At 42.3% G+C, this 23628-nt stretch overlaps 1 protein-coding gene across 1 annotated transcript in view; it reads right to left on the bottom strand.

Moving 5' to 3' along the window:
- Positions 1-23628, bottom strand: part of LOC126100884 (uncharacterized) — a 563003-nt gene that overhangs the window by 380055 nt on the left and 159320 nt on the right. The window contains exon 2 of the mRNA XM_049911552.1: positions 2395-2560. Within this exon, the coding sequence (XP_049767509.1) occupies positions 2395-2455 (61 nt within the window). The 5' untranslated portion in view covers positions 2456-2560. The remainder of the gene's footprint in view (positions 1-2394; positions 2561-23628) is intronic.

Here is a 23628-nt window from a genome sequence, read left to right as displayed (position 1 = left end):
CTTGCCCGAGGAATTAAAGGCCGTATCTACTCAATTTCGTAATTGAAAACGCACTGCCGAAACTTCACTATCAACAATTCCGCAATCTTCAACAATATCAGCGTCTACCTCACATTTTGCATTACGGAGACTGCTAAATCATCGAAGCCGTTAAGTCATTTTGTTCCTCACATACAGGAAAGCTAAATAAAAAGGATGTTGTGAAAACAGAGAAAACGTGAACAACTCTGCAGACTACAGAAATACATTTCACTATTAACTTTCTGAAGTAATAGAAACAGTCAAAATAATATAGCGAACTATTGTTCATTTATTACGAACGAACGTCTTTGATTTGAATATTATTTGAAAAATGAAAAATATTATGTACCACAAATGGATATGCCTATTTACTTATACAAAAAGATTCACACACGGAGCTTACCTTGGACACTACCATACTTTGTTTTAGGTAGTAAGGCGTATTTCGCGTCTACAAACGTGAATACACTTAACAATACAAAACTTGTACATTATTAGTGACTGGTTGCAGAGCGGAGACAAACAGGAAAGTAGCAACAATAGTGAGTGCCCGTGTACAGGACGTAACATTTGTTTAATACGTGTCCAGAAACATATTTAAGTAGTACAGGCAAATATAATTAAACAGTGTCTGTTTTCATTGTGTCCACTGAGAAGATTAGAGCTTTCACAGATTTGACATTATGGGCAGTGACAATGCAAATGAAGGCAAGTTGTTTGTCGACCGTTTCTGGTAAGTACATCTGCACGACATAGGCCAAATTCACCGAAAAAATAATATTTTCGCCTGTGCATTGGTTGCAATTTACTTATCTACATCTTAGTTTCCGTTATAGTCTCAACTGAACTGCAGCCGGAGGCCTAGGTAACTGTCTCACTTCTAACTTTAAAAGTAGACAAATTGATGTTACTGGAAAACTCGCCTAACGATTATTTCTGCTCGATAAACGAGAACTCAGTTACATTAAAAACGATGTACAATAACTACATTCTTGTAGCTTCGCTTTATGCACTATTACTACCTCTGCTACATCAAGCCATTTCCCGGCACAAATATCGAGTACAATCTTACACTGGCACTTACTTTTCTGGAGGCAACGCATTAATAAAGGCAACAGTTTAGAATGTTGGACGTACGCCCCCTGTTGAGGTAACACACAAATATCTACAGGCAGGATACCTTCTACTACAATCGATTGCAAATTTGGCAAACTAGCTTCCATTTCATATAGTTAGATTCTGGATAAAAATGCGATCATTCACGTTACAGCGTGATAATTTGGATTATTTAGGAATTTCATGCACAAGAACTACACAATATCGTCAAACATAACTTTCAATAAATTTACCGTTGGACGATAATGTGGAGCAATCACTTCACATCAAGCAGTCGACATCTTAACGTGTAGATCTACGTACGGCAACGGGAGTCTCATTCCTATTAAATCCACACAAACCGCTAACTATTAAGCTCCTTTTGTTCCCTTCCTTGAAACAATATCTCACGTTAAACATATAATCGTCAACAACAGTCATGGCGTCGTAATGTTTAAGCTTCAAGGAACAAACGAAAACTTGAAACAAATGAAAATTACGCAGCAGAGAGAGAAATGAGTAATAACGTGAAGAATCATAAAATAATTAAATAATTTTTGCTTTGCATTCTGCAGTTTGAAAAATTTACCTTTGGAAAGGGCATTTTAATCACGAGCGTAAAACTGATTCAGACTGGTTATAGTTGACTAAATAAGTCCATTCCAAACTCATCTACCTAGTTAGGAGCGCACAGAAGTCTGAAGATTCGTGCAGGGTAGATCAGAGCTACAGGAAAAAATTATTTTCAACTAGTAACCAAGGAAACTTTTATCACCAAATCTGAGCTAAAAAGACAATATAGGAAAGAATCATAACCAATCTGTATACCCTAATGACGATAAAGTGTTTCTAAGAATAATTACCTTGCCAACACGTCACAAAATTTAAAAAAAAGTTCTCCGTCGTTAATTATTTGTGGAGCAGAAACTACTGCACCTGTTATAAGTGTTCATGCTGCTTTGGTACTACTTACAAAGCAGTATATTGCGGTACAGAGAGCATAAAATAAGTACGCGGAATTCAGTCGTGTAACAATAATAACTGTACCGCACAACGACCGTTCTTCTGTTATGTTCCTTAAATTTAACTGTATTGAATTACGGCCATTACTTTAATAAAATGCTATAGGTGCAAACGGCACCTATCAATAGAGCAATGATCCGTACTTGGTTTCGAGCTGACACTGCTGCTTTTACGAAACAGCGTCCTCTCATCGTTTTAATGTGGAGTTATGCACACTTCAAAAATGCAGCCTAAGTACGTTCTAAACAAACTCACCTGTGGGAAATTCCAATAAATATTGGAACGCATCAAATATTGGCTTCTGGGTGCGATCCATTTCACAGTATGCATCTCCCGGTACTTCCGAATTGGATCTGCGTAGACCGCACGTAGAGCAATGTTTGACAATGGAGTATAATGCTCCCGGTTCAAGCACTCCAGTCTGAAACAACAAAATACAGTGATAGTAAACAATAATCTCAAAAAACATAAACCTTTGCGATATTTGAAACAGTTTTAGCGTTTTTACGTTCAAATTTCCGTCCAGTATACATCCCTTTCCCTCCCTACAACAATATACTGTTACTCTCTCCATTTTCACGAAATCAACTGCACGACAATATTTGTTTCATGGATATTATTAAGAAAACAAAAAAAAGCAACTGTCAGCCACACAGTTCCAAGGAAGAACAACATATGGACAAAAAAAATTATACTGTATTTTAGAATATCTAGCTTTTAAGCGTCTCTTCTTTACGTGCTGAACAATTTTATTTTGTGTATTTTGGAGGTGAAAATAAGTTTATCACAATACAGTTTAACTTCGAAATAATGTTCACACATTTCCACTCTGCTTGAAAATCATATTGAACAAGCTATGGAAGACAGCAAATTAAGACAACGTTCATACGGCGACTCTTTAGATTAAGCTACTGAACACCTCATCAACGTGTATGTCTACATTAAAATACACTGAAGAGGCAAAGAAACTGGTACACCTGCCGAATATCGTATAGGGCCCCCGCGAGCATCACAAGTGCCGCAACACGACGTGGAATGTACTCGACAAACATCTGAAGTAGTGCTGGAAGGAACTGACACCATGAATCCTGCAGGGCTGTTCATAAATTCGTTATAGAGTACGAGGGGGTGGAGATCTCTTCTGAACAGCACGTTACAAGGCATTCCAGATATGCTGATGCGAAGTGTCTAAACTCAGAAGGGTGTTCCTGGAGCCACTCTGTAGCAATTCTGGACGTGTGGGGTGTCGCATTGTCCTGCTGGAAATGCCCAAGTCTGTTGGACAATAAATATGAATGGATGCAGGTGATCAGACAGGATGCTTACGTACGTGTCACCAATAAGACTCGTATCAGGGGTCCCAAATCACTCCAACTGTACACGCCCCACACCATTACAGAACCTCCATCTGCTTGAACAGTCCCCTGCTGACATGCAGGGTTCATGGATTCATGAGGTTATCTCCACACCCGTACACGTCCATCCGCTCTATACGATTTAAAACGAGACCTGCCCGGCCAGGCAACATGTTTCCTGTCATTAATAGTCCAATGTTGGTGCTGACAGGCACAGCGCTCCGAAAGCCCATATCGATGTTGTCTCGTTGAATGATTCGCACGCTGACACTTGCTGACGGCCCAACGTTGGAATCTGCAGCAATTTGCGGAAGGGTTGCACTTCTGTCACATTGAACGATTCTCTTCAGTCGTCGTTGGTCCCGTTCTTGCAGGATCTTTTTCCTGTCGCAGCGATGTCAGAGATTTGATGTTTTACCGGATTCCTGATTTTCATGGTGCACTCGTGAAATAGTCGAACGGAAAGATTCCCACATCATCGCTACCTCGGAGATGACTGTGTTCATCACTCGTGCGCCGACTGTAACATCACGTTCAAACGCACTTAGATCGATTACTGCTGCTACAATGGCAGGTTATCAAGATTTAACAACTGCGCCAGAAATTTGTTGTCGTATAACGACCACAGCGCCTATTCTGCCTGTTTACATAGCTCTGTATTTGAATATGCATGCCTGTACCAGATTCTTTGGCGCTTCTGTGTATTTCATGCGCCACAGCTTCCGTGGGACACAGTGCTAAAAAGAGCGTTGGTCAGCATCAAACTGTCGACCGACGTTTACATGTTGCTCTTCTTCGAACGCGGTGTACTTTGTCAATAGGTAGACCATGGCGAATAAACCAAAAGTGAGTGAGGAATAGTACAGGCCTTCTGAAGATTTGAATTACATCCTTTACTTGGAAGTTACAATTTCTGCGGGTACGCCAACCAACAAAGTATAATTTGGAGGCTTACGACGGATGTACATAGGGGAAATAATCAGAGCACACACACACACACACACACACACACACACACACACACACACACACACACACTGCGAATCGCCACCGTGTGCGGAGCGCCAAGTCCAGCGCAAAGTTTCTGTCTCCAAGATGATGACTACGCTGGGGAACAAGTAGCGATGTGTGCTGGACTACAGAAACCTCCGACAATGTCTCAGGTTGAGAATGGAACTTTTTAGTGCCACTCGTGGCACCTCATCCAAACAGCGTTGCTGGCTGAAAGAGTTAATTGCTGCGATTTCGGAAAAGATTTTTTCAATGTTTATGCACCATTCAATTTTCGGTTGGTTGGTTGGTTGGTTTGTTTGGGGAAGGAGACCAGACAGCGTGGTCATCGGTCTCATCGAATTAGGGAAGTATGGGGAAGGAAGTCCGCCGTGCCCTTTCAGAGGAACCATCCCGGCATTTGCCTGGAGTGATTTAGGGAAATCACGGAAAACCTAAATCAGGATGGCCGGACGCGGTATTGAACCGTCGTCCTTCCGAATGCGAGTCCAGTGTCTAACCACTGCGCCACCTCGCTCGGTCAATTTTCGGAAAATAGTGGAAAATGCTAGGGGACATCGCGAAATTCCTTCAGTTTACTGGTGGGATAGGTGTTATGGCGTATCGCCAGGCAAATTTCAAGTGCGTCACAATCTTCAATGAACGACTAGTCGCTGAGGAGATGGCAAGGTTTCAGTACAGCTCACGAACCCTGTCTATATACTTATCAAATGGCTCTGAGCACTATGCGACTTAACTTCTGAGGTCATCAGTCGCCTAGAACTTAGAACTAATTAAACCTAACTAACCTAAGGGCATCACACACATCCATGCCCGAGGCAGGATTCGAACCTGCGAGCGCAGCGATTACGCGGTTCCAGACTGAAGCGCCTAGAACCGCACGGCCACACCGGCCGGCTACATACTTATCGTTAGGGACAGTTCGGCCCAAAACAAGACTAATGAACAGCATTTTACAGCATTCGGTTCGCGTCACGTAACGTTGCTTGTTTGCCACTTCGTAGACTCAATACTAGATTTCATCGTATTCGGTTGTTATTCTTGGAACTTTTGTGTTACGAGAGTACGCCGTTTCAATGCAATGGCACATTGAACATTTATCGCGTCACTCTTGTACGATTTGTTACAATTAAATATCAGTTACGGCCACATCGGCGGTAAAAATGCTTTTGGAGACCGTAAGATAAACAATACCAAGGCCAACTTCGTATTTGAACGACATGTTCTTTTGGTGAGACACAAGGGTTATGATCTAAGGAAGTACGTTTGTATCGTGTTAGGTGGAAATATGTTTTTTTCCTTCCATTTTTGCGTTTGTAAAACATTCTGCCTCTTCCTTATTCATGTAGTAGAAGTATCTTCTGCAAATTCGAAGTTATTTACGTAAAGAGCGTGTTCTCTCACGAACTAGTTTTTCGATTAACTCTAGTCTGATTAAGATACGAAAGATGAAACTCCCGCAAATGACAGAGCACTGAAAGACCTGAGTCGAAAAAAGGCCCCGGGAGTAGACAACATTCCATTAGAACTATTGATGGCCTTGGGAGAGCCAGTCCTGACAAAACTCTACCATCTGGTGAGCAAGATGTGTGAGACAGGCGAAATACCCCCAGACTGCAAGAAGAATATAATAATTCCAATCCCAAAGAAAGCAGGTGTTGACAAATGTGAAAATTACAGAACGATCAGTTCAATAAGCCACAGCTGTTTACTCTGAATATCTCCGTATTTCCGAGGGCGTGTTGCTGGCCATAAATATGTAGCTCCGATCGATCCCTTAACAGATCGCACCACACACATAGTGATAATGAACTTTCTGTAAAGAATTCGCGTTAGTATTTTTCTGCGAAAAAGAGAATGGGTATTGCTGTTAAGGTGTCAAACTGTGATTTGTACAATTTCCATAATTCACTTTTACATCTCGCTAAATGATCCTTTAAAGACGAAAAGACGAAGAATCTTTACAATATGTGAAACAGAAGTCAGCAACACTAGCACTCACATATTGAAAATGTACTCGACAAACATCTGAAGTAGTGCTGGAAGGAACTGACACCATGAATCCTGCAGGGCTGTTCATAAATTCTTTACAGACGAATGGAAGAACTAGTAGAAGCCAACCTTGGGGAAGATCAGTTTGGATTCCGTAGAAATATTGGAACACGTGACGAAATACTGACCCTACGACTTATCTTAGAAGCTAGATTAAGGAAAGGCAAACCTACGTTTCTAGCATTTGTAGACTTAGAGAAAGCTTTTGACAATGTTGACTGGAATACTCTCTTTCAAATTCTAAAGGTGGCAGGGGTAAAATACAGGGAGCGAAAGGCCATTTACAATTTGCAGTAATGAACTGACAAAACGATGTTCCATGAATAATTTGCACAAATTGTTTCCGCAGTGTTTCACACGTAAACATCCAGCTTCGGTCGCCCACAGAAAGCCGAAGATAAAAAGGTCTCCATCAGACTGCACATAAGCTCATCAGAAACGAAGCAACGCTACTGGTTCTCGTTATCCTTAAATGCTTTTTTGGTTATTCACGTTTCGGGCCGAGTTGTTCCTAACGATGTGTGTGTTCTGGACCTCTCCAAACTCCACATGTGCCGATTCCACCACGAGTTTGCGAAATCCAACTTCGCCGATCCCAAGTTACTTTATATGGACACAGACAGTTTTATCTACTGGATGAAAGGCAGCGATCCATTTGAAGTAATTAGGTACAATCACGAAGAATTCGACACGTGTGGATGTGCGACCGATACCTCCTATACTCACACTATTCATTGGAGCGATGGAGTGTGTAGTCATGTATATTATTTATTTGTAATTAGTGGACGTGTGTGCGAAATAATTGGATGAACCGCCTATCATAGCTGTGCGTATGTATTCATGCGCAACTGCATTGTGTGTGCGTATATATAAATTGCGTGCACACGACACTACGTATGCTTGTAACTATTTTACATATTTGGGCGCGCGCGTGGGGGGTTATCTTTTTTCCATTTCATGCTGATAGTCCTCGCTTTCCATGTAGATATTTCATAGTCGGTCGCCAGCCTTCGTTGGTGAAGAACCAGGAGACTAGCAAGTCGCATATTTAGCGCTTCTGTTCGTGTTCACAGCGTAATTCTTAAAATTCATTGCGTATTTTTGTATTTGAGAGGTGCAGTATGCTTTTTAGCAACGGTAATGCGTAAATTTGCTCAGTCCGTAGTTAAGTAGTCCTCCGCATATTTTGGACGGTCTGTAACTGTCGCCCCCAGCTAATTCAGCTGCCAGCCACTTTTCGTGAAGCACCAGGGGACTAGCGAGATTTTTCGGTTTGTTTTCATAGTTTAATTCTGAAGTTAGTAGTAGGATGGATAGGGTATGTACGTGCTGTGTGCAGACGCAAGAGGAGCTGGCTGCAGTTTCCCAAGAGTTGAAGACGCTTTTATGGCCAGTCAGCCGTCTGCAGGCTGCTGCCTTGAAGTGTGGGAGTAGCGGAGGAACTGGAGCTTCGCAGGGGACACTTCAGGTGTTGCTTGTTCCGCCCATGGTATGTGCTGTCGAGGCACTTTCTAGCCCTGCCTGCGACTTTCGGGGGTGCGGGGTGCAGTGGACTGCAAGCTGCTGTTGATGTCGAATCGAATGACGCCTGCCACTTGGGTTCTGAGGGCAACCTCAGTTCCTACAGGTGGCTGGGGAAAGTGGTGAAGACTGCTGACCTCGCCAGCAGGGTGCAAGCAGAACCCACAGTTTACAGCATCGTACCCTAGCTAGAGTCGATCGGGGTCCTTTTTTTTTGACGCCGAATGGTGGGTCTCAACCAGAGGCTCTGTCGATTCAGTGACGGTTTTGGATCCAGATTTCAGGACCAGCCGTATGGGGAGGATAGTTGTAGACTCTCCTTGAAAGCGGTTCACTCCGCAAAGGAAGCAGCTACTCGTGCAACAAGAGTGCTTGTGAAGTGCGTATGGGGACATTTTAGGCTAGGCGGTTGTCTTATGTCCTTTCAGTAACGCTCGTCAGTCGATAGGCAGAGAGCGAAAACAGATCATATACGAAGTAAAGACACTTCGGCTGTCAAAATTTTCAAGGGTAAATTGCCGTATTCCTAACAAATTTTCTCAATATCCGGACCTCCAGGAAAGTTATCGCGATCTAATTAGTCTCGGAACTTAGAGCTGGCTGTAATCCGAAGCAGAAAGCACTGAGGTGGAGTTTTCACTGCCATTGGCAAAATATTGTGCCCATCGACGTCGAAACTGAGTCTGACCGTGCGTTATTTGGAAGCGAGTAGCAGGCCTAGGAGTACTAAAGTTGATTCTCGGATGTTTTTTACCGGCCACCAGATCACCCCCAACAGTTGAATCATTCATGTGAAATCTATGCTCAGTAGCGTGGTACTACCGAGATCATGTAACTTTAATTGCAGGCTACTTTAACCTACAAGTGTAGACTGGGAATGTCTATGGATTCCCTGCAAGTGGCACGGACCGACAGTCTTGTTAAATACTTTTGAATATGGGTTTTCCGAATACTATCTTTAACAACTAGCTAGATAAATATGTTACACCTTCTAGCTACAAATGGGCCTGACTTCGTCAACAGTGGCTCTGCGATGCGGTGACGATGGTTACTAAAGTTAATAAATCCTTCAAGAAGGCTAGGAGAGTATTTATGCTTGAAGAAGCAAATAAGCAGTTGTTAACACCCCACTTAGACAATGAATAGACATGATTTAGTTCCAATATGACGGACGTAGAGGAATCGTGGGCAAAAGTTTAAACTGATTTTAAATCTTACCCCGGAGATGTAAGTGCTAAATGGATTAGGGATGGAAAAGACCCTCCTAGGTTAAATAATTTAATTCGGAAAATGCTGAGGAAACAGAGAGCGAATGTTAGCAGCCGAAATTTAGTAGAAATTCGGGCGTCCCTAGAGCACTGAAAGACCTGAGTCGAAAAAAGGCCCCGGGAGTAGACAACATTCCATTAGAACTATTGATGGCCTTGGGAGAGCCAGTCCTGACAAAACTCTACCATCTGGTGAGCAAGATGTGTGAGACAGGCGAAATACCCCCAGACTTCAAGAAGAATATAATAATTCCAATCCCAAAGAAAGCAGGTGTTGACAGATGTGAAAATTACAGAACAATCAGTTCAATAAGCCACAGCTGCAAATACTAACGCGAATTCTTTACAGACGAATGAAAAACTAGTAGAAGCCAACCTTGGGGAAGATCAGTTTGGATTCCGTACAAATATTGGAACACGTGACGCAGTACTGACCCTACGACTTATCTTAGAAGCTAGATTAAGGAAAGGCAAACCTACGTTTCTAGCATTTGTAGACTTAGAGAAAGCTTTTGACAATGTTGACTGGAATACTCTCTTTCAAATTCTAAAGGTGGCAGGGGTAAAATACAGGGAGCGAAAGGCTATTTACAATTTGTACAGAAACCAGATGGCAGTTATAAGGGTAGAGGGTCACGAAAGGGAAGCAGTTGTTGGGAAGGGAGTGAGACAGGGTTGTAGTCTCTCCCCGATGTTATTCAAAAGAAAAATTCGGAGTAGATATTAAAATCCATGGAGAAGAAATAAAAACTTTGAAGTTCCCGATGACATTGTAATTCTGTCAGAGACAGCAAAGGACTTGGAAGAGCAGGAATGGACAGTGTCTTGAAAGGAGGATATAAGATGAACATCAACAAAAGCAAACGAGGATAATAGAATGTAGTCGAATTAAGTCGGGTGGTGCTGAGGGAATTAGATTCGGAAATGAGACACTTAAAGTAGTAAAGGAGTTTTGCTATTTGGGGAGCAAAATAACTGATGATGCTCGAAGTAGAGTGGATATAAAATGTAGACTGGCAATGGCAAGGAAAGCGTTTCTGAAGAAGAAAAATTTGTTACCACCGATTATAGATTTAAGTGACAGGAAGTCGTTTCTGAAAGTATTTGTATGGAGTGTAGCCATGTATGGAAGTGAAACATGGACGATAAATAGTTTGGACAAGAAGAGAATAGAAGCTTTCGAAATGTGGTGCTACAGAAGAATGCTATAGATTAGATGGTAGATCACATAACTAATGAGGAAGTATTGAATAGAATTGGGGAGAGGTCTGTGGCACAACTTGACTAGAAGAAGGGATCGGTTGGTAGGACACGTTCTGAGGCATCAAGGGATCACCAATTTAGTATTGGAGGGCAGCGTGGAGGGCAAAAATCGTAGAGGGAGACCAAGAGATGAATACACTAAGCAGATTCAGAAGGATGTAGGTTGCAGTAGGTACTGGCAGATGAAGCTTGTATAAGATAGAGTAGCATGGAGAGCTGCATCAAACCACTCTCAGGACTGAAGACCACAACAACAACATAGTAAGATCAATGCGCGAAGCGTACAACAACTTCCGCCGTCACACGTTAGCAAAACATCTTGCCGAGCACCCGACAAAATTCTGGTCATACGTAAAATCACTAAGGGACTCTAAGATTTCTATTCACTCACTCATCAACTAGTCTAGGGTGGTAGCAGAAGCCAGCAAATAAAAAGCCTGAAGTTTTAAATTTCACGATTAAGAAACCATTCAGGCAGGACGATCGAACAAACATACCGCCGTTTGACTGTCGTACGGACCCTTGCATGGACGACATAGATATAGGCATCCGTGGGATAAAAAAGCAACTGAAAGAATTGAAAACAATGAAGTCTCCTGTTCCAGATGGCATCCCAGTTCTGTTTTACAGGCAGTACTCTGCAGCACTGGCCTCTTGCTTGGGGTGCATTTATTGCAAATCTCTTGCCCAGTGTTAAGTCTCAGTGGGGAAAAAGCGCACGTGACTCATGTACCGGTACACAAGAAAGATAAAAGAACGGACTCGCATAATTACAGACCAGTATCCATAACACTGCTTTGCTGCAGAATTCTTGAACACATTCTGAGTTCAAATACAATAAATTTCCTGGAGACAGAAATGCACAGATTTAGAATGCATCGCTAGTGCAAAATTCAACTTGCTCTCTTCTCACATTATATGAAATGCATCATGGACGGACGGTAACAGGTAGATTTCCGTAAACGTTTGACTGGGTGCCTCACTGCAGTTCGTTGACAAACGACGACGCATACGGTTTAGGTTCCCATACGGTTTCGATTCCCAGATATGTCAGTGGCACGAAGAATTAATTAAGTTATAGAACCCAATACACTATCCTCGACGGTGAAAGTTCAGAGACAAAAAGTATCGTCAGGAGTGTGATAGGACCGCTCTCATTCGTGTGATAGGACCGCTCTCATTCTCTCTATAAATAAATGATGAGACAAACAGCGTTAACAGCAATCTGCAACTGTTTGGTGATGCTGCTGCTGCTGATGTCGTCGTCGAAGACGACGACGACGACGACGACGACGTGTTGTACTGGGAGGTGTCGTCGTTGACTTGTACGAGTACACAAGATGATTTTGATAGAATTTGTTGTTGGTGTGATGAGTGGCAGCTTGCTATAAATACAAAAAAACTGAAATTATTGCGGATGAATAAGGTAAAAACCATTTCTAAAGTTCGAATATAGCTTAGATGGACGCTGCTTGACACTGCCACGTCGATTGAATATCTACGCGTACTCTGCAAAGCGAAATGAAATGAGAACATCTGGTTGGTAGTAGGGAAAGCGAATGCTCGAATTTGTTTTATTAGAAGAATTTAGGGAAAGTGTAGTTCATCCATAAAGGAGACGGCGTGTAGAGTGCTAACCGATGCCATTCTTGAGTAGTGTTCAAGTGTTTGGGATCTGCGCCAGATCGGGTTATGACTAGTAGTGGCAAGTGGCAACCTCCGCCATGCACCGTACGGTGGCCTGCACAGTTTGTATATAAATATATGGACAAATATATGATCAGAAAGATGATTAAAATGTAAATATTGTATATATTAAATGTTAAACAAGGTAATCAACGACACGAAGTATTGAAGTGTTTGTGTACCTGGTAGTATTAGTAATGCATGTTAAGTTTCCAGAATATGCAACAAAAAATTATAGTAAAAATAGTATCACAAAAAAGACAAAATTCTTAGTAATCATATGAGAAGCGCCTATTAGACGGAGGGAGTCCTACAGCCGATCACTTCCAGTCATTCCACCAGGAAGGAGGTACACGGCTCGTGTTGTCTGTAGTTCAACACTGCCTAGACGGCCAATACCGCGGTTCGATCGCGTCCGCATTGTTACTCTGTGCCAGGAAGGGCTCTCCACAAGGGAAATGTCCAGGCGTCTCTGCGTAAACCAAACCGGTTTGGACATGGAGGAGATATAGAAAGACAGGAAATGTCAATGACCTGGCCGCCCAAGGGCTGCTACTGCAGTGGATGACCGCTGCCGACAATTATAGCTCGTAGTAACCATGATAGCAACGCCACCATGTTGTGAATAAACGTGTTACGACTCAAACTGTGCGCAATAGGCTGCATGATACGCAACTTCACTCCCGACGTCCATGGCAAGGTCCATCTTTGCAAAGACACCATGCAGCGCGGTACAGATGGACCCAAAAATATGCCGAATGGACTGCTCAAGATTAGCATCACGTTCTCTTCGTCGTTGAGTGTCCCATATGCCGTCAACCAGACAATGGTGGGAGACACGTTTGGAGGCAACACGGTAAGGCCTTAGACACACTGTCCAGCGAGTGCAGCAAGATTGAGGTTCCCTGCTGTTTTGGGGTGGCATTATATGGGCGCCGACGTACGCCGCTGGTGATCATGGAAGGCGCCGTAACAACAGTACGATACGTGAATTCGTCCTCCGACCGATAGTGCAACCATATCGGCAGCATATTGGCGAGGCATTCGTCTTCATGAGCGACAATTCGCGCCTTCATCGTTCGCATCTTGTGAACGACTTTCTTCAGGATAACGACATCGCTCGACTAGAGTGACCAGCATGTTCTCCAGACATGAATCCTATCGAACATGACTGGGATAGATTGATAGGAAGAAGTACTACCAACCACTCTGAGGGATCTACGCCGAATCGCCGTTGAGGAGTGGGACCATCAGGACAAACATTGCCTGGATGAACTTGTAGATAGTAAGCCACGACGAATACAGGCATGTATCAATGCAAGAGGGCATGCTATTGGGTATTATAGGTACCGGTTTGTACAGCAAAGGTACCGGTGTGTACAGCAATCTGGACCACCACCTCTGAAGGTGTCACTGTATGGTGGTACAACATGCAATGTGTGGTTTTCATGAACAATAAAAAGGGCGGAAATGATGTTTATGTTGATCTCTATTCCAATTTTCTGTACAGGTTCCGGAACCCTCGGAACCACGGTGATGCAAAACTTAATTTGATGTGTGCAGTTAGAAAGGATGAGAAGAGGGGAGAAGGGGGAGCTCTTAATGTTATTGGTCCAGCAGGACTGGAGTGTTTTCCCGCCATTTTAATGTCCTCTCATTGGTTCAGGAGTTTCCCGCCAATTTTATATGACGTAACCAGTTTCGAGTTACGTGTCTAATTGCCTGAGAAGTGTATGTAGGGCAGCGGTTCCCTTGGATGATTATCTTGAATATAGCTCTCAGTATTGCGTAAGACATTGGGGTTTCCCCTGGATGACCTTGATCAATTGGCGGTGGTTCCCCAGGGTAGGAAGTAAGGAGCGCCAGTTTATTGGTACGAAAAAAATATGAATTTAGAAACTGATTAATTTACTTACTTTTGTAACGCAGAGCAAAATACATTCTAATATAATAAAAAATTAAAATTCGCATTAACGATGATACAAAGCACTTAAATAACAGAATTGTTTCACTACTGTACAATGAATTTAATAATTAACTTTTCCAATATTAAATTAAAAACAAGTTTATAATTAGTATTAGTGACCCCATGGAGAGTAAAGTTATTCAAAGCCAGTAGCCACACACCCCTGAGGTAAAAAAACTTTCGCGCCGCTACCTGTAGGACACAGCAGTAGAGGGGCCATCGATTGAGGGTTTGTCAATGTAGCAAAAATACAGTTTACAGAGCCAAAGCCTCTTACAAGTTTCCATAACATCCCCCTCCCCAGGTCCAGTTTATTTTATTTATATGACCGAAGTAATTTCTTGAGTAATTTTTTCTTTTAAATCGAACTGTCATGCATGGAACAAGTTAATCTACGAAATATGCCCACATAATTTATAAGAAATCGTTTCATATGTTTGTAAACATAACTGGGAAGCTAAATTGTGTATAGGGAAATTTACATGCTCCTTCCCTCACCCTTTCTTTTCGACTTATATCACTATATTACAGAAGGTTTTACACCATCCTGGACGGCATTAGCTTCTGCTGTGCGGTCTGAGAAAATTTGCAAATGGTTGTAAATTCGTCGTCGATTCTCTGCCGTACTTCCAAGAGTTTTCACTTCTGAGTGATGGATTTGTCATATTTTTGTGAAATTGTGTGTGTGTGAAAAAAATTCCTTTGCTGTTATCTGTTGCTCCTGTGAGGTATCCCTATTTTCTTTCGTCCATACATTTTTTGAGATTACTGTTATTTGTTTTCATGGCAGGGAAATTGAAACCACTGTTTAGATTTTTTGTTCTTATTACTCACTGTACTAGTAACAGTAATGAGAATAGAACTATCTTTTTTTCTTTTTCCACTGAAAATCACTCCGATCTGACATTAGGCAACAACTTTAGTACTGAAAAAACTTGTCTTTCAAGAGTGATGGGAAGATAGAAAAACTGTTTGTAAAAATTATGGAGTTTAATTAAACCACGAACGAAACAATATCGCTGAAAAGTATTATGGGAATTTTGTCACGATGTTGCTCCCAAATTACTTCTACCGTATTACTTAATCTTCTGTGAATGCAGAGTCACACCGGTGATAAAATCGACAGATGAAAATATTCCAATAAAAATATATCGACTTTATTAACGTGCCCGTCTTAATGTCCTCTTGTTTCGCGGAAGATATTAATTTTCATCTGTGATTCTTTATAACGAAGTATTCACCTATAACCTATCTCCGATCGAACATCGTTAATTGCCCTTGAGGTTTAGGGGGGGATAATACAATCTTCTTTATTTTAGATATCAATTTCATCGTCGGCAGGCAATTCACTGGACAGGCAGGGTATGGTCTGAGAAGAATGGATGGTTGACTCAGCGACAGCCTGTAAGGAAAATTTTATCAGGGCTAGTGAAGACCAGCATCATCTAGGTGAACAACGAAGAAAAATAATGTTAAGATGGCTCAGCTCAGATCCAAACCTCGTTCTGAGACTCAGAACGGCAATGACTCCCGTCACAGGCATTCATTCTACTTCTTATTTACTAACATAGACACTATCGCTTTTGCCGTTGGGACAGGGATTTAATTTTGTTAGTATTCCTCGATTAATGCATACACATTAACTAATTCTGTTTTACACTCGGAAGTAACATGAACGCACTTATATTAGAACCAAATACGTCTAAAGTTTCTCTGTGTGGAACGCAGGTAAAAGCTGTACGAAAGGACCTGACGGAAGAGATCGTAACTGTCAGTCCGAAACGTGTATACTGAATGGAAAATGTGTGGTTTCTCAGAAGGTAGCAGTGCGGACCAGGCATTCGACTCGCGGTTTATAGGGAGACAGCTGCGGTTGTCATGGCGTCTGCAGACGTTCTTACGCAAATTGGAGATGTGCGTACGGTGGTTGGATTGGTACTATATAAACTGCCCTTTTCGATTCCCTGGCATCAGTAAGCGAACACCTGCAGCGCAGAACACTGACGGTATCCAGTACCGAAATGACCGTGGCAGCTCTGATCATGGTATGTAACCTACTTTCATCTTGAAATTAGTCAACCAAAGAGTACTTACAAATTAAACTTAACCCCACACAGTGAACTAATTGTGAAAACGCACAAGGTGCAGTGTATTAACGGGTCTAATTAAGTATTCGTGCTCAACCAATTGCATTACGAGACACTTTTTTGGCACGCCTATCCATACATATCGATCAATGAATTGTTCCTACTACAAAAGTTCGCATCAGTGTCTGCCATCATAAAAAATGAATTTAAATAATCGATTTGTCCAAGAGCGCAGAAACTACTCAAATAAGGGACGCGATACCCGTTTAAAGGAAATTTCGCGCTATGTTGACTGTTCATTAATACAAAATGGAAGAACCAAGCTAATTTCTACTGCAAGAAGGAACTCTGCAGCCACGCCAGGAAATTAGTTAAGTAGTCTTCAGTGGTGAAATTACGTTTCGAACTACCTTCGTAATACGAAGGCATGATGAATTCCTCTGGCACGAAGATGAGAGTCATATCAATGAAATTGTTTTTGTTACAAAAGACAAACGTAAACTGTTTAGTCTTGCGTGAGTTCTTTAAAATGGATAAACAGGAAAACGATGTGGTGAAATTTCATGTTCTGAATGTTTGTAAGGAGTCTACTACCTAATTCTGAACAGTTAAGAAACGGGAAACTTCATTCAAAGGTTGTCATACATCTGTAGAAGATAATTCACACAGAGGACATCAGAGAAAATGCAGCCATAGAGAAAAACAGAAAATACGTTGTGATATTTGATGGTGGGAGATAGATGACGTATCAAGTAGACGACGACGTTGGCATACCAGCATCTGTGCTGTATATCTTACACTAAAGGTTCAAAATGGCTCTGAGCACTATGCGACTTAACTTCTGAGGTCATCAGTCGCCTAGAACTTAGAACTAATTAAACCTAACTAACCTAAGGACATCACACACATCCATGCCCGAGGCAGGATTCGAACCCGCGACCGTAGCGGTCACGCGGTTTCAGACTGAAGCGCCTTTAACCGCACGGCCACACCGCCGGCTACACTAAAGGAGTACGCTACGTAACATGAAGAAATGGAAAGCTCTGTGTAACATGGCGCAGTAGCATTGAACCCAGAGCACAAGCAAACTGAGCTCACTGCTATGTTCAGATCTTTTTTATAAATATTTTAATCAATTATGCGCTCAAATTTAGCGCGGATAACAGAGGGACCAGCAGTCGACTATAATTTGCGCACTGAAAATATTTCAAAAGATCTGACATACACAACGTCTAGGGTACTGAAGTAGTGCTCCATAACTAACGTACTTTGCAAGAGACTACGTAAGCTTTTTCTCTTAATGATGATCATGTCGACGACAGCCGAAACGTCTCCAGTTTGCAGTGTTAGTAGCTGGGTCATGCATATGCGAACTGCAACTATAATTCCGCTAGGTATTCACACTCCTTGACATGTAGTCCTCTAAGTTCCGACGTGTGATACTGGTTCGTTTGCTTCCAGCTTGCTTCCTTTACGACGGCGGCTGCTATAACGCAGACGAGTGGCCACTACAGTACCTTCTCTGGGCCCGTTTCTGGCGCCATTCGACAGGTGGTGGCTAATCCGCGTGGAGCTGTGGATTTCGTGGTGAGTACATATTCGTTGAATTAATGTAAAACCTAAATGCAGTTGCACGATGTGTAGTGTTTAATCTTTTATTATTAAACGCAATTACAACTTTTACATACCACATGCACTCTATGTACAATATTTCACTGTTCTGCAACGGTATCATTTCGAGTTCCACAAATTATTACACACATATACTCCGAGACACGAGCTAGAAAAGAGAAACAGAGAGGGAGAGCTGTTCACACAATTAACGCAAATAAGTCGCACTCACAAAGATAATAGCTTTGTTGAGTGGCTGTTTATGAAAACAGTCTGGGACACCTATCAGATCAAACCTGGGCAAAAACTAGAAGTAGTGACGTCCTCTGCCCAATATATCAATGCCACAAAAAGCAACTCAGGATAAAAGTAACCTGCAGTCGCTTAACACAATACTTCTTGTTGTGCATCTTCATCACTGTATAACAATTGCAATATCCACTCAAAAAATGGTTCAAATGGCTCTGAGCACTATGGGACTCAACTGCTGAGGTCATTAGTCCCCTAGAACTTAGAACTAGTTAAACCTAACTAAGGACATCACAAACATCCATGCCCGAGGCAGGATTCGAACCTGCGACCGTAGCGGTCTTGCGGTTCCAGACTGCAGCGCCTTTAACAGCACGGCCACTTCGGCCGGCAATATCCACTCGAACCTGCCTTTATCTCCGTGAACACAACGATTAACGCACACATGACAGTGAGCACTGAAGAACATAAGCAGAAGTAGCTCTTTCTCCAGCACATGCATGTAAATTTCAGATCTCTATTTGAAAACGGAATTATACCAACAGTCTTTCATTTCCCATATAAACCGAAGTGCCAAAGAAACTGGTATAGGCATACATATTCAAATACAGGGGGATGTAAAGAGGCAGAATAAGGCGCTGGCGCAGTTGTTAGATCGGTTACTGCTGCTGCAGATTATCAAGATTTAAGTGAGTTTGAACGTGGTGTTTTTATAGTCGACGCACGAGACCGGGTGGAGCACAGTATCTCCGAGGTAGCGATGAAGTGGGGATTTTTCCATACGACCATTTCACGTGTGTACCGTGATTATCAGCAATCCAGTAAAACATCACATCTCCGACATCTATGCGGCCGGAAAATGATCCTGCAATAACGGGACCAACGACGACTGAAGAGAAATCGTTCAACGTGACAGAAGTGCAACCCTTCCGCAAATTGCTGCAGGTTCCAATGCCGGGCCATCAACTTGCGTCAGCTTGCAAACCATTCAACGAAACATCATCGACATGGGCTTTCAGAGCCGAAGGCCCACTCGTGTACCCTAGATGACAGCACGACACTAGTCTTTAAGCCTCGCCTGGGCCCGACAGCACAAACACTGGACTGTTAATGACACGAAACATGTTGCCTGGTTGGACGAGTCTCGTTTCAAATTATATCGAGCGGATGGAGTGTACGGGTATGGAGATAACCTTATGAATCAATGGCCCCTGCATGTCAGCAGGGGACTGGTAAAGCTGGTGGAGGCTCTGTAATGGTGTGGATCGTGTGCACTGATATGGGACCCCTCATACGTCTACATACGACTCTGGTAAGTGACAGATACGTAAGCATCCTGTCTCATCACCTGTATCCACTCATCTCCAGAGTGCATTCCGACGGCCTTGGACAATTCCAGCAGGGCAATGCGACACCCCACACGTCCAGAATTGCTACAGAGAGGCTCCAGGAACACTGTTCTGAGTTTAAAGATTTCCGATGGCCACCGAACTCCTCAGACATGAACGTTATTGAGCATATCTGGGATGCCTTTGCAACGTGCTGTTCAGAAGAGATCTTCACTCCCTCGTATTCTAACGAATTTTTGGACAGCCCTGCAAGATTCATGGTGTCATTTTCCTCCAGCACTACTTCAGACATTAGTCGAGTCCATGCCACGTCGTGCTGCGACACTTCTGCGTGTTCACGGGGCCCTACACGATATTAGGTAGGTGTACCAGTTTCTTTGGCTCTTCGATGTACAACTATCTAACGTGGCAGCGCTCCAATGAGATTATGGCGGTCTTGGGATTTTTTTTAATCGAGTACGAGGTGGGACAGGCATTCAGCGATCGGAAGATATCAGATTCCTGCAAGTCTCTGATGGCTTGCGGTCTAATGACTCTAGGCCTGCTCAAAGTGAACTAAGCCTATGCTTTGTTCTTTGAAACATCCCTGCATAACATCCGTATAATGATTGTGTGTTATGTCGACTTTAAATATGCCATTGTTAGTCGGGAAATACCCCAACCTTGTGCAGTAGCCCCACACCGCTAGGAGATAGTTGGACTCCCTTATGATACAAAAACCACTACGGATCTAATCTGCAGACATCACAGTCAACATATCCTGCAGCCTTTGGGAGTTGGATGTAACCGCAGCAGATCAGCAAAGAATCCCCGACTAACATTGTTCCCTAGCAGATCACTCACCTGCGGATCTCCTGTACCAGACGTCGGACTTTGTTTCTTACAGCTGGTATTTCACCGCCTAGGAAGAAATTTATTTACAATGCGGGCGGTAGGGAAGGTACAGAAATGAAAGTCGGGATAATCTGGAGAAACACGTAGTCAAAGATGATCACATAAATGACAGCTAACCGTGTAACACGTTTCCATACGTTGGACTTAACTTCTAAGGTCATCAGTCCCCTAGAACTTAGAACTACTTAAACCTAACTAACCTAAGGACATCACACACATCCATGCCCGAGGCAGGATTCGAACCTGAGACCGTAGTCGCGCGGTTCCAGACTGCAGCGCCTAGAACCGCTCGGCCACCCCGGCCGGCTTTGCCACGTGCATTTTGTGCTTGACAAAATAACTGCGTTACAATACCTAACCTCTTGTCCCTGGTCTCAGATCTATCCGTCGAGGATGTGTAATGGGAAGTGTGTCTACATACCAAGAGAATCGGTAGGCCTAATGATTGTTTTTGATTTAGGGCGCTCAACGTCATGATAAGAGGTTGCACCTGTAACTGGTAACAATGACAGTAAATACGGATTCGAATCCCAGTCCGGCACTAATTCCCACCCATCCCCTCCCTTTCCTCATTCTCTACTTCATATGAATGTGTGCATCTCTTAAAAGCCGTCTAACATAGCGTTCGTTGGAATCGAGAGTTCAACGCTCTTCACAGTTGGACAAAACACACACACACACACACACACACACACACACACACACACAGAGAGAGAGAGAGAGAGAGAGAGAGAGAGAGAGAGAGAGAGAGAGCACGAAAATATTGCCTGTTTGTAGCGAACAGCATATCTCTGAATACTGAGCAAGGCGTTGATCAAGCGCAAACCGAAGTCTTGGCGAGGCGCACAGCTCCTCTGCTCTGCTACTATTGTCTCACCCGTCAGTCCAAATGAATTACGATCTCAGAGCGATGAAAAATACTCAACAATTGGTCCACTGAGGGTTTTGCAAGCAATTCTTTCGTGCATGAATAAATAGTTATTCGGATTCTTCAAATAATTGTCTGGCCTCTGCCTTCCTCGAGGCTCGATTAATGTGAACATTCCGCTTACATCGCTCCCAAGACACTCGTAAACACTGGCGCACTGTCTTAATGCGTATTTAAGTGCTTTGCGTGGGAGCCAACTGCCAGTCTCTACATCTGATGCAGACATGTGGAGCGAGTTTCGATACAGGTTACTCACATAGTTACCTCCTTGTAGGAAACTGCGTCGAGAAGTTATCTGTTTCGTAACGTCTGGGTAGGTTAGAATCGTGTGACGTACCGGAATTCGAACCTAGACCTCTACAAGCCGTAGGCCTGGAATTTATGTTGGAGACGTCCTGTGAAGTTTCTTGAGTAGGTGAAATAGTATTGGCAGGACTAAGGCTGGGAAGACGACCTGGGTAGTTCAGTTGGTAAGAGCATTTCCCGAGCTCGATTCCAGGTCCAGCACACAGTTTTAATCTGACATGAAGTTTCGCAGCATCGCACACCGCGCTCCAGAGTGAAATATGTATATACACGCCTAATCATCAAAAAATGACGGGAAAGATAGCAAATAATAACATTTCACTTATAGTATAAGAAAACTAATGATTAATGTTATTACTGATTTGGGGTGAACAGGATGCGAAATTTAGTACACAGCGCTGGCAGCAACAATGACTCTAATCTAGCTGGACATCGAGTCGAACTGAGCATGGTGACCAGTATGGTAACGGCATTCCACGCTGCTACAACTCTAACCACAATTTTGTTAATGACAGTGGCTGGCGACAATTCATGATATATGTACGAAGTCATGGTCAAGGCAACAACCGAACATCCTCTTTAAGTGGGGTCTTGTGTTATCTTGTTGAAAGATAACGTCTGTAAGACCTCAAAAATAGAGCCACCAGCCTTAACATTAGGGATGTCACGCCTACTGTCCAGCTTGGTGAGTCTTCGAACCTGAGGTAATCGTGCAGCGTACCCATCTGCACCCTACATCCTCACGAGAGGCGGTGAGCCAGTTTGAAAATGGGGTCACTCCGAATGAAATCAACCAATATAAAAATGAATTTGATCCTTGACGATTTAGAATTTTGTGATTATTTGCCATTTTATTCTACTATCAAATATTGAAGATTTTTGACACTGTTTTCGAGTTTTTAATTTTCAAAGTTTCCAAAAATTGTCTGATTTTGTCGCATTTTTACACCAAAAGTGTTCGTATCTCAAACTTTGAGTTATAGACATCATATTTCTACCATCTGACTTAGTTTTTAATAAACTTTAAAAATACGTGCTTTTAAGCATATTTGTAAAAGTGCTGCTAAATTTTTCCAAACTAATTAATTTTAAAATCTTAAAATTAAGAAAGTGCAAGTTTTTCAAGTTGTGCAAAATGTATGTTTATCGTAAATTATGTGCTAATCTGTGCCAGATTTCACGACGGTATTCCAATGGAAATATAATTCATTTATTTTACTAAAATTTTTATCAACAACTGTAGCACAACATTTCGTGGTTTGCAAGTTGGTTCATAACACTGAATTTAAAATGAAGTTAGCGTGTACTAATTACGCACACTTAGGTATCTAATTAAAAAAATGTAGTAAATGATACCACATAACGATTTACTTAATTTTATATAACTTTTGAATTAGTGCTAGCTTATGATTGTAGCACAATATAAACATATTACTGACAAGCAACAATAAAAATATTCACTTCTACTGACACTTAACACACTTCAGTAGAGATGAAACGGCGAGATAAAATTACCATAGCACTGGGTTGTGATAGGCAAGCAGGATGTTGCATATCAAAAGCTAGGCATAAAAAGTGAAAGTACTGTTTCAATCCCTTAAAAAGAAACTCACGATGGGTGACTAAGGATATTGGATGACTGACATCATAATGGGTATTGAACAAAAATGAAAATCTGCTCTTTATGTAGACTAAAATTCTCTAGAGAAAGGGAACTGTAACTGCATTTAACTGAAAAAAAAAAAAAACAGACGGAAATGCGCACAGAGTTGTAGATGACTTGATGACTAAAATAATAAACACAAACTTTTGTTCATCCACAAGCAGCAGTTATTGATCAATAATTTGACAGATTTTACATTTCTACTGAAAGTGAAAAGTTTGTAATGTTGACTTCCATACCCAAAAATTGGATGTATACTTTTAAAGAAAAAGAATTTGGA

Source organism: Schistocerca cancellata, chromosome 9, assembly GCF_023864275.1.
Source record: "Schistocerca cancellata isolate TAMUIC-IGC-003103 chromosome 9, iqSchCanc2.1, whole genome shotgun sequence".
Taxonomy (NCBI): Eukaryota; Metazoa; Arthropoda; class Insecta; order Orthoptera; family Acrididae; genus Schistocerca; species Schistocerca cancellata.
Note: the sequence above shows the minus strand (reverse complement) of the source record. Positions and strands in the feature narration are given on the sequence as shown.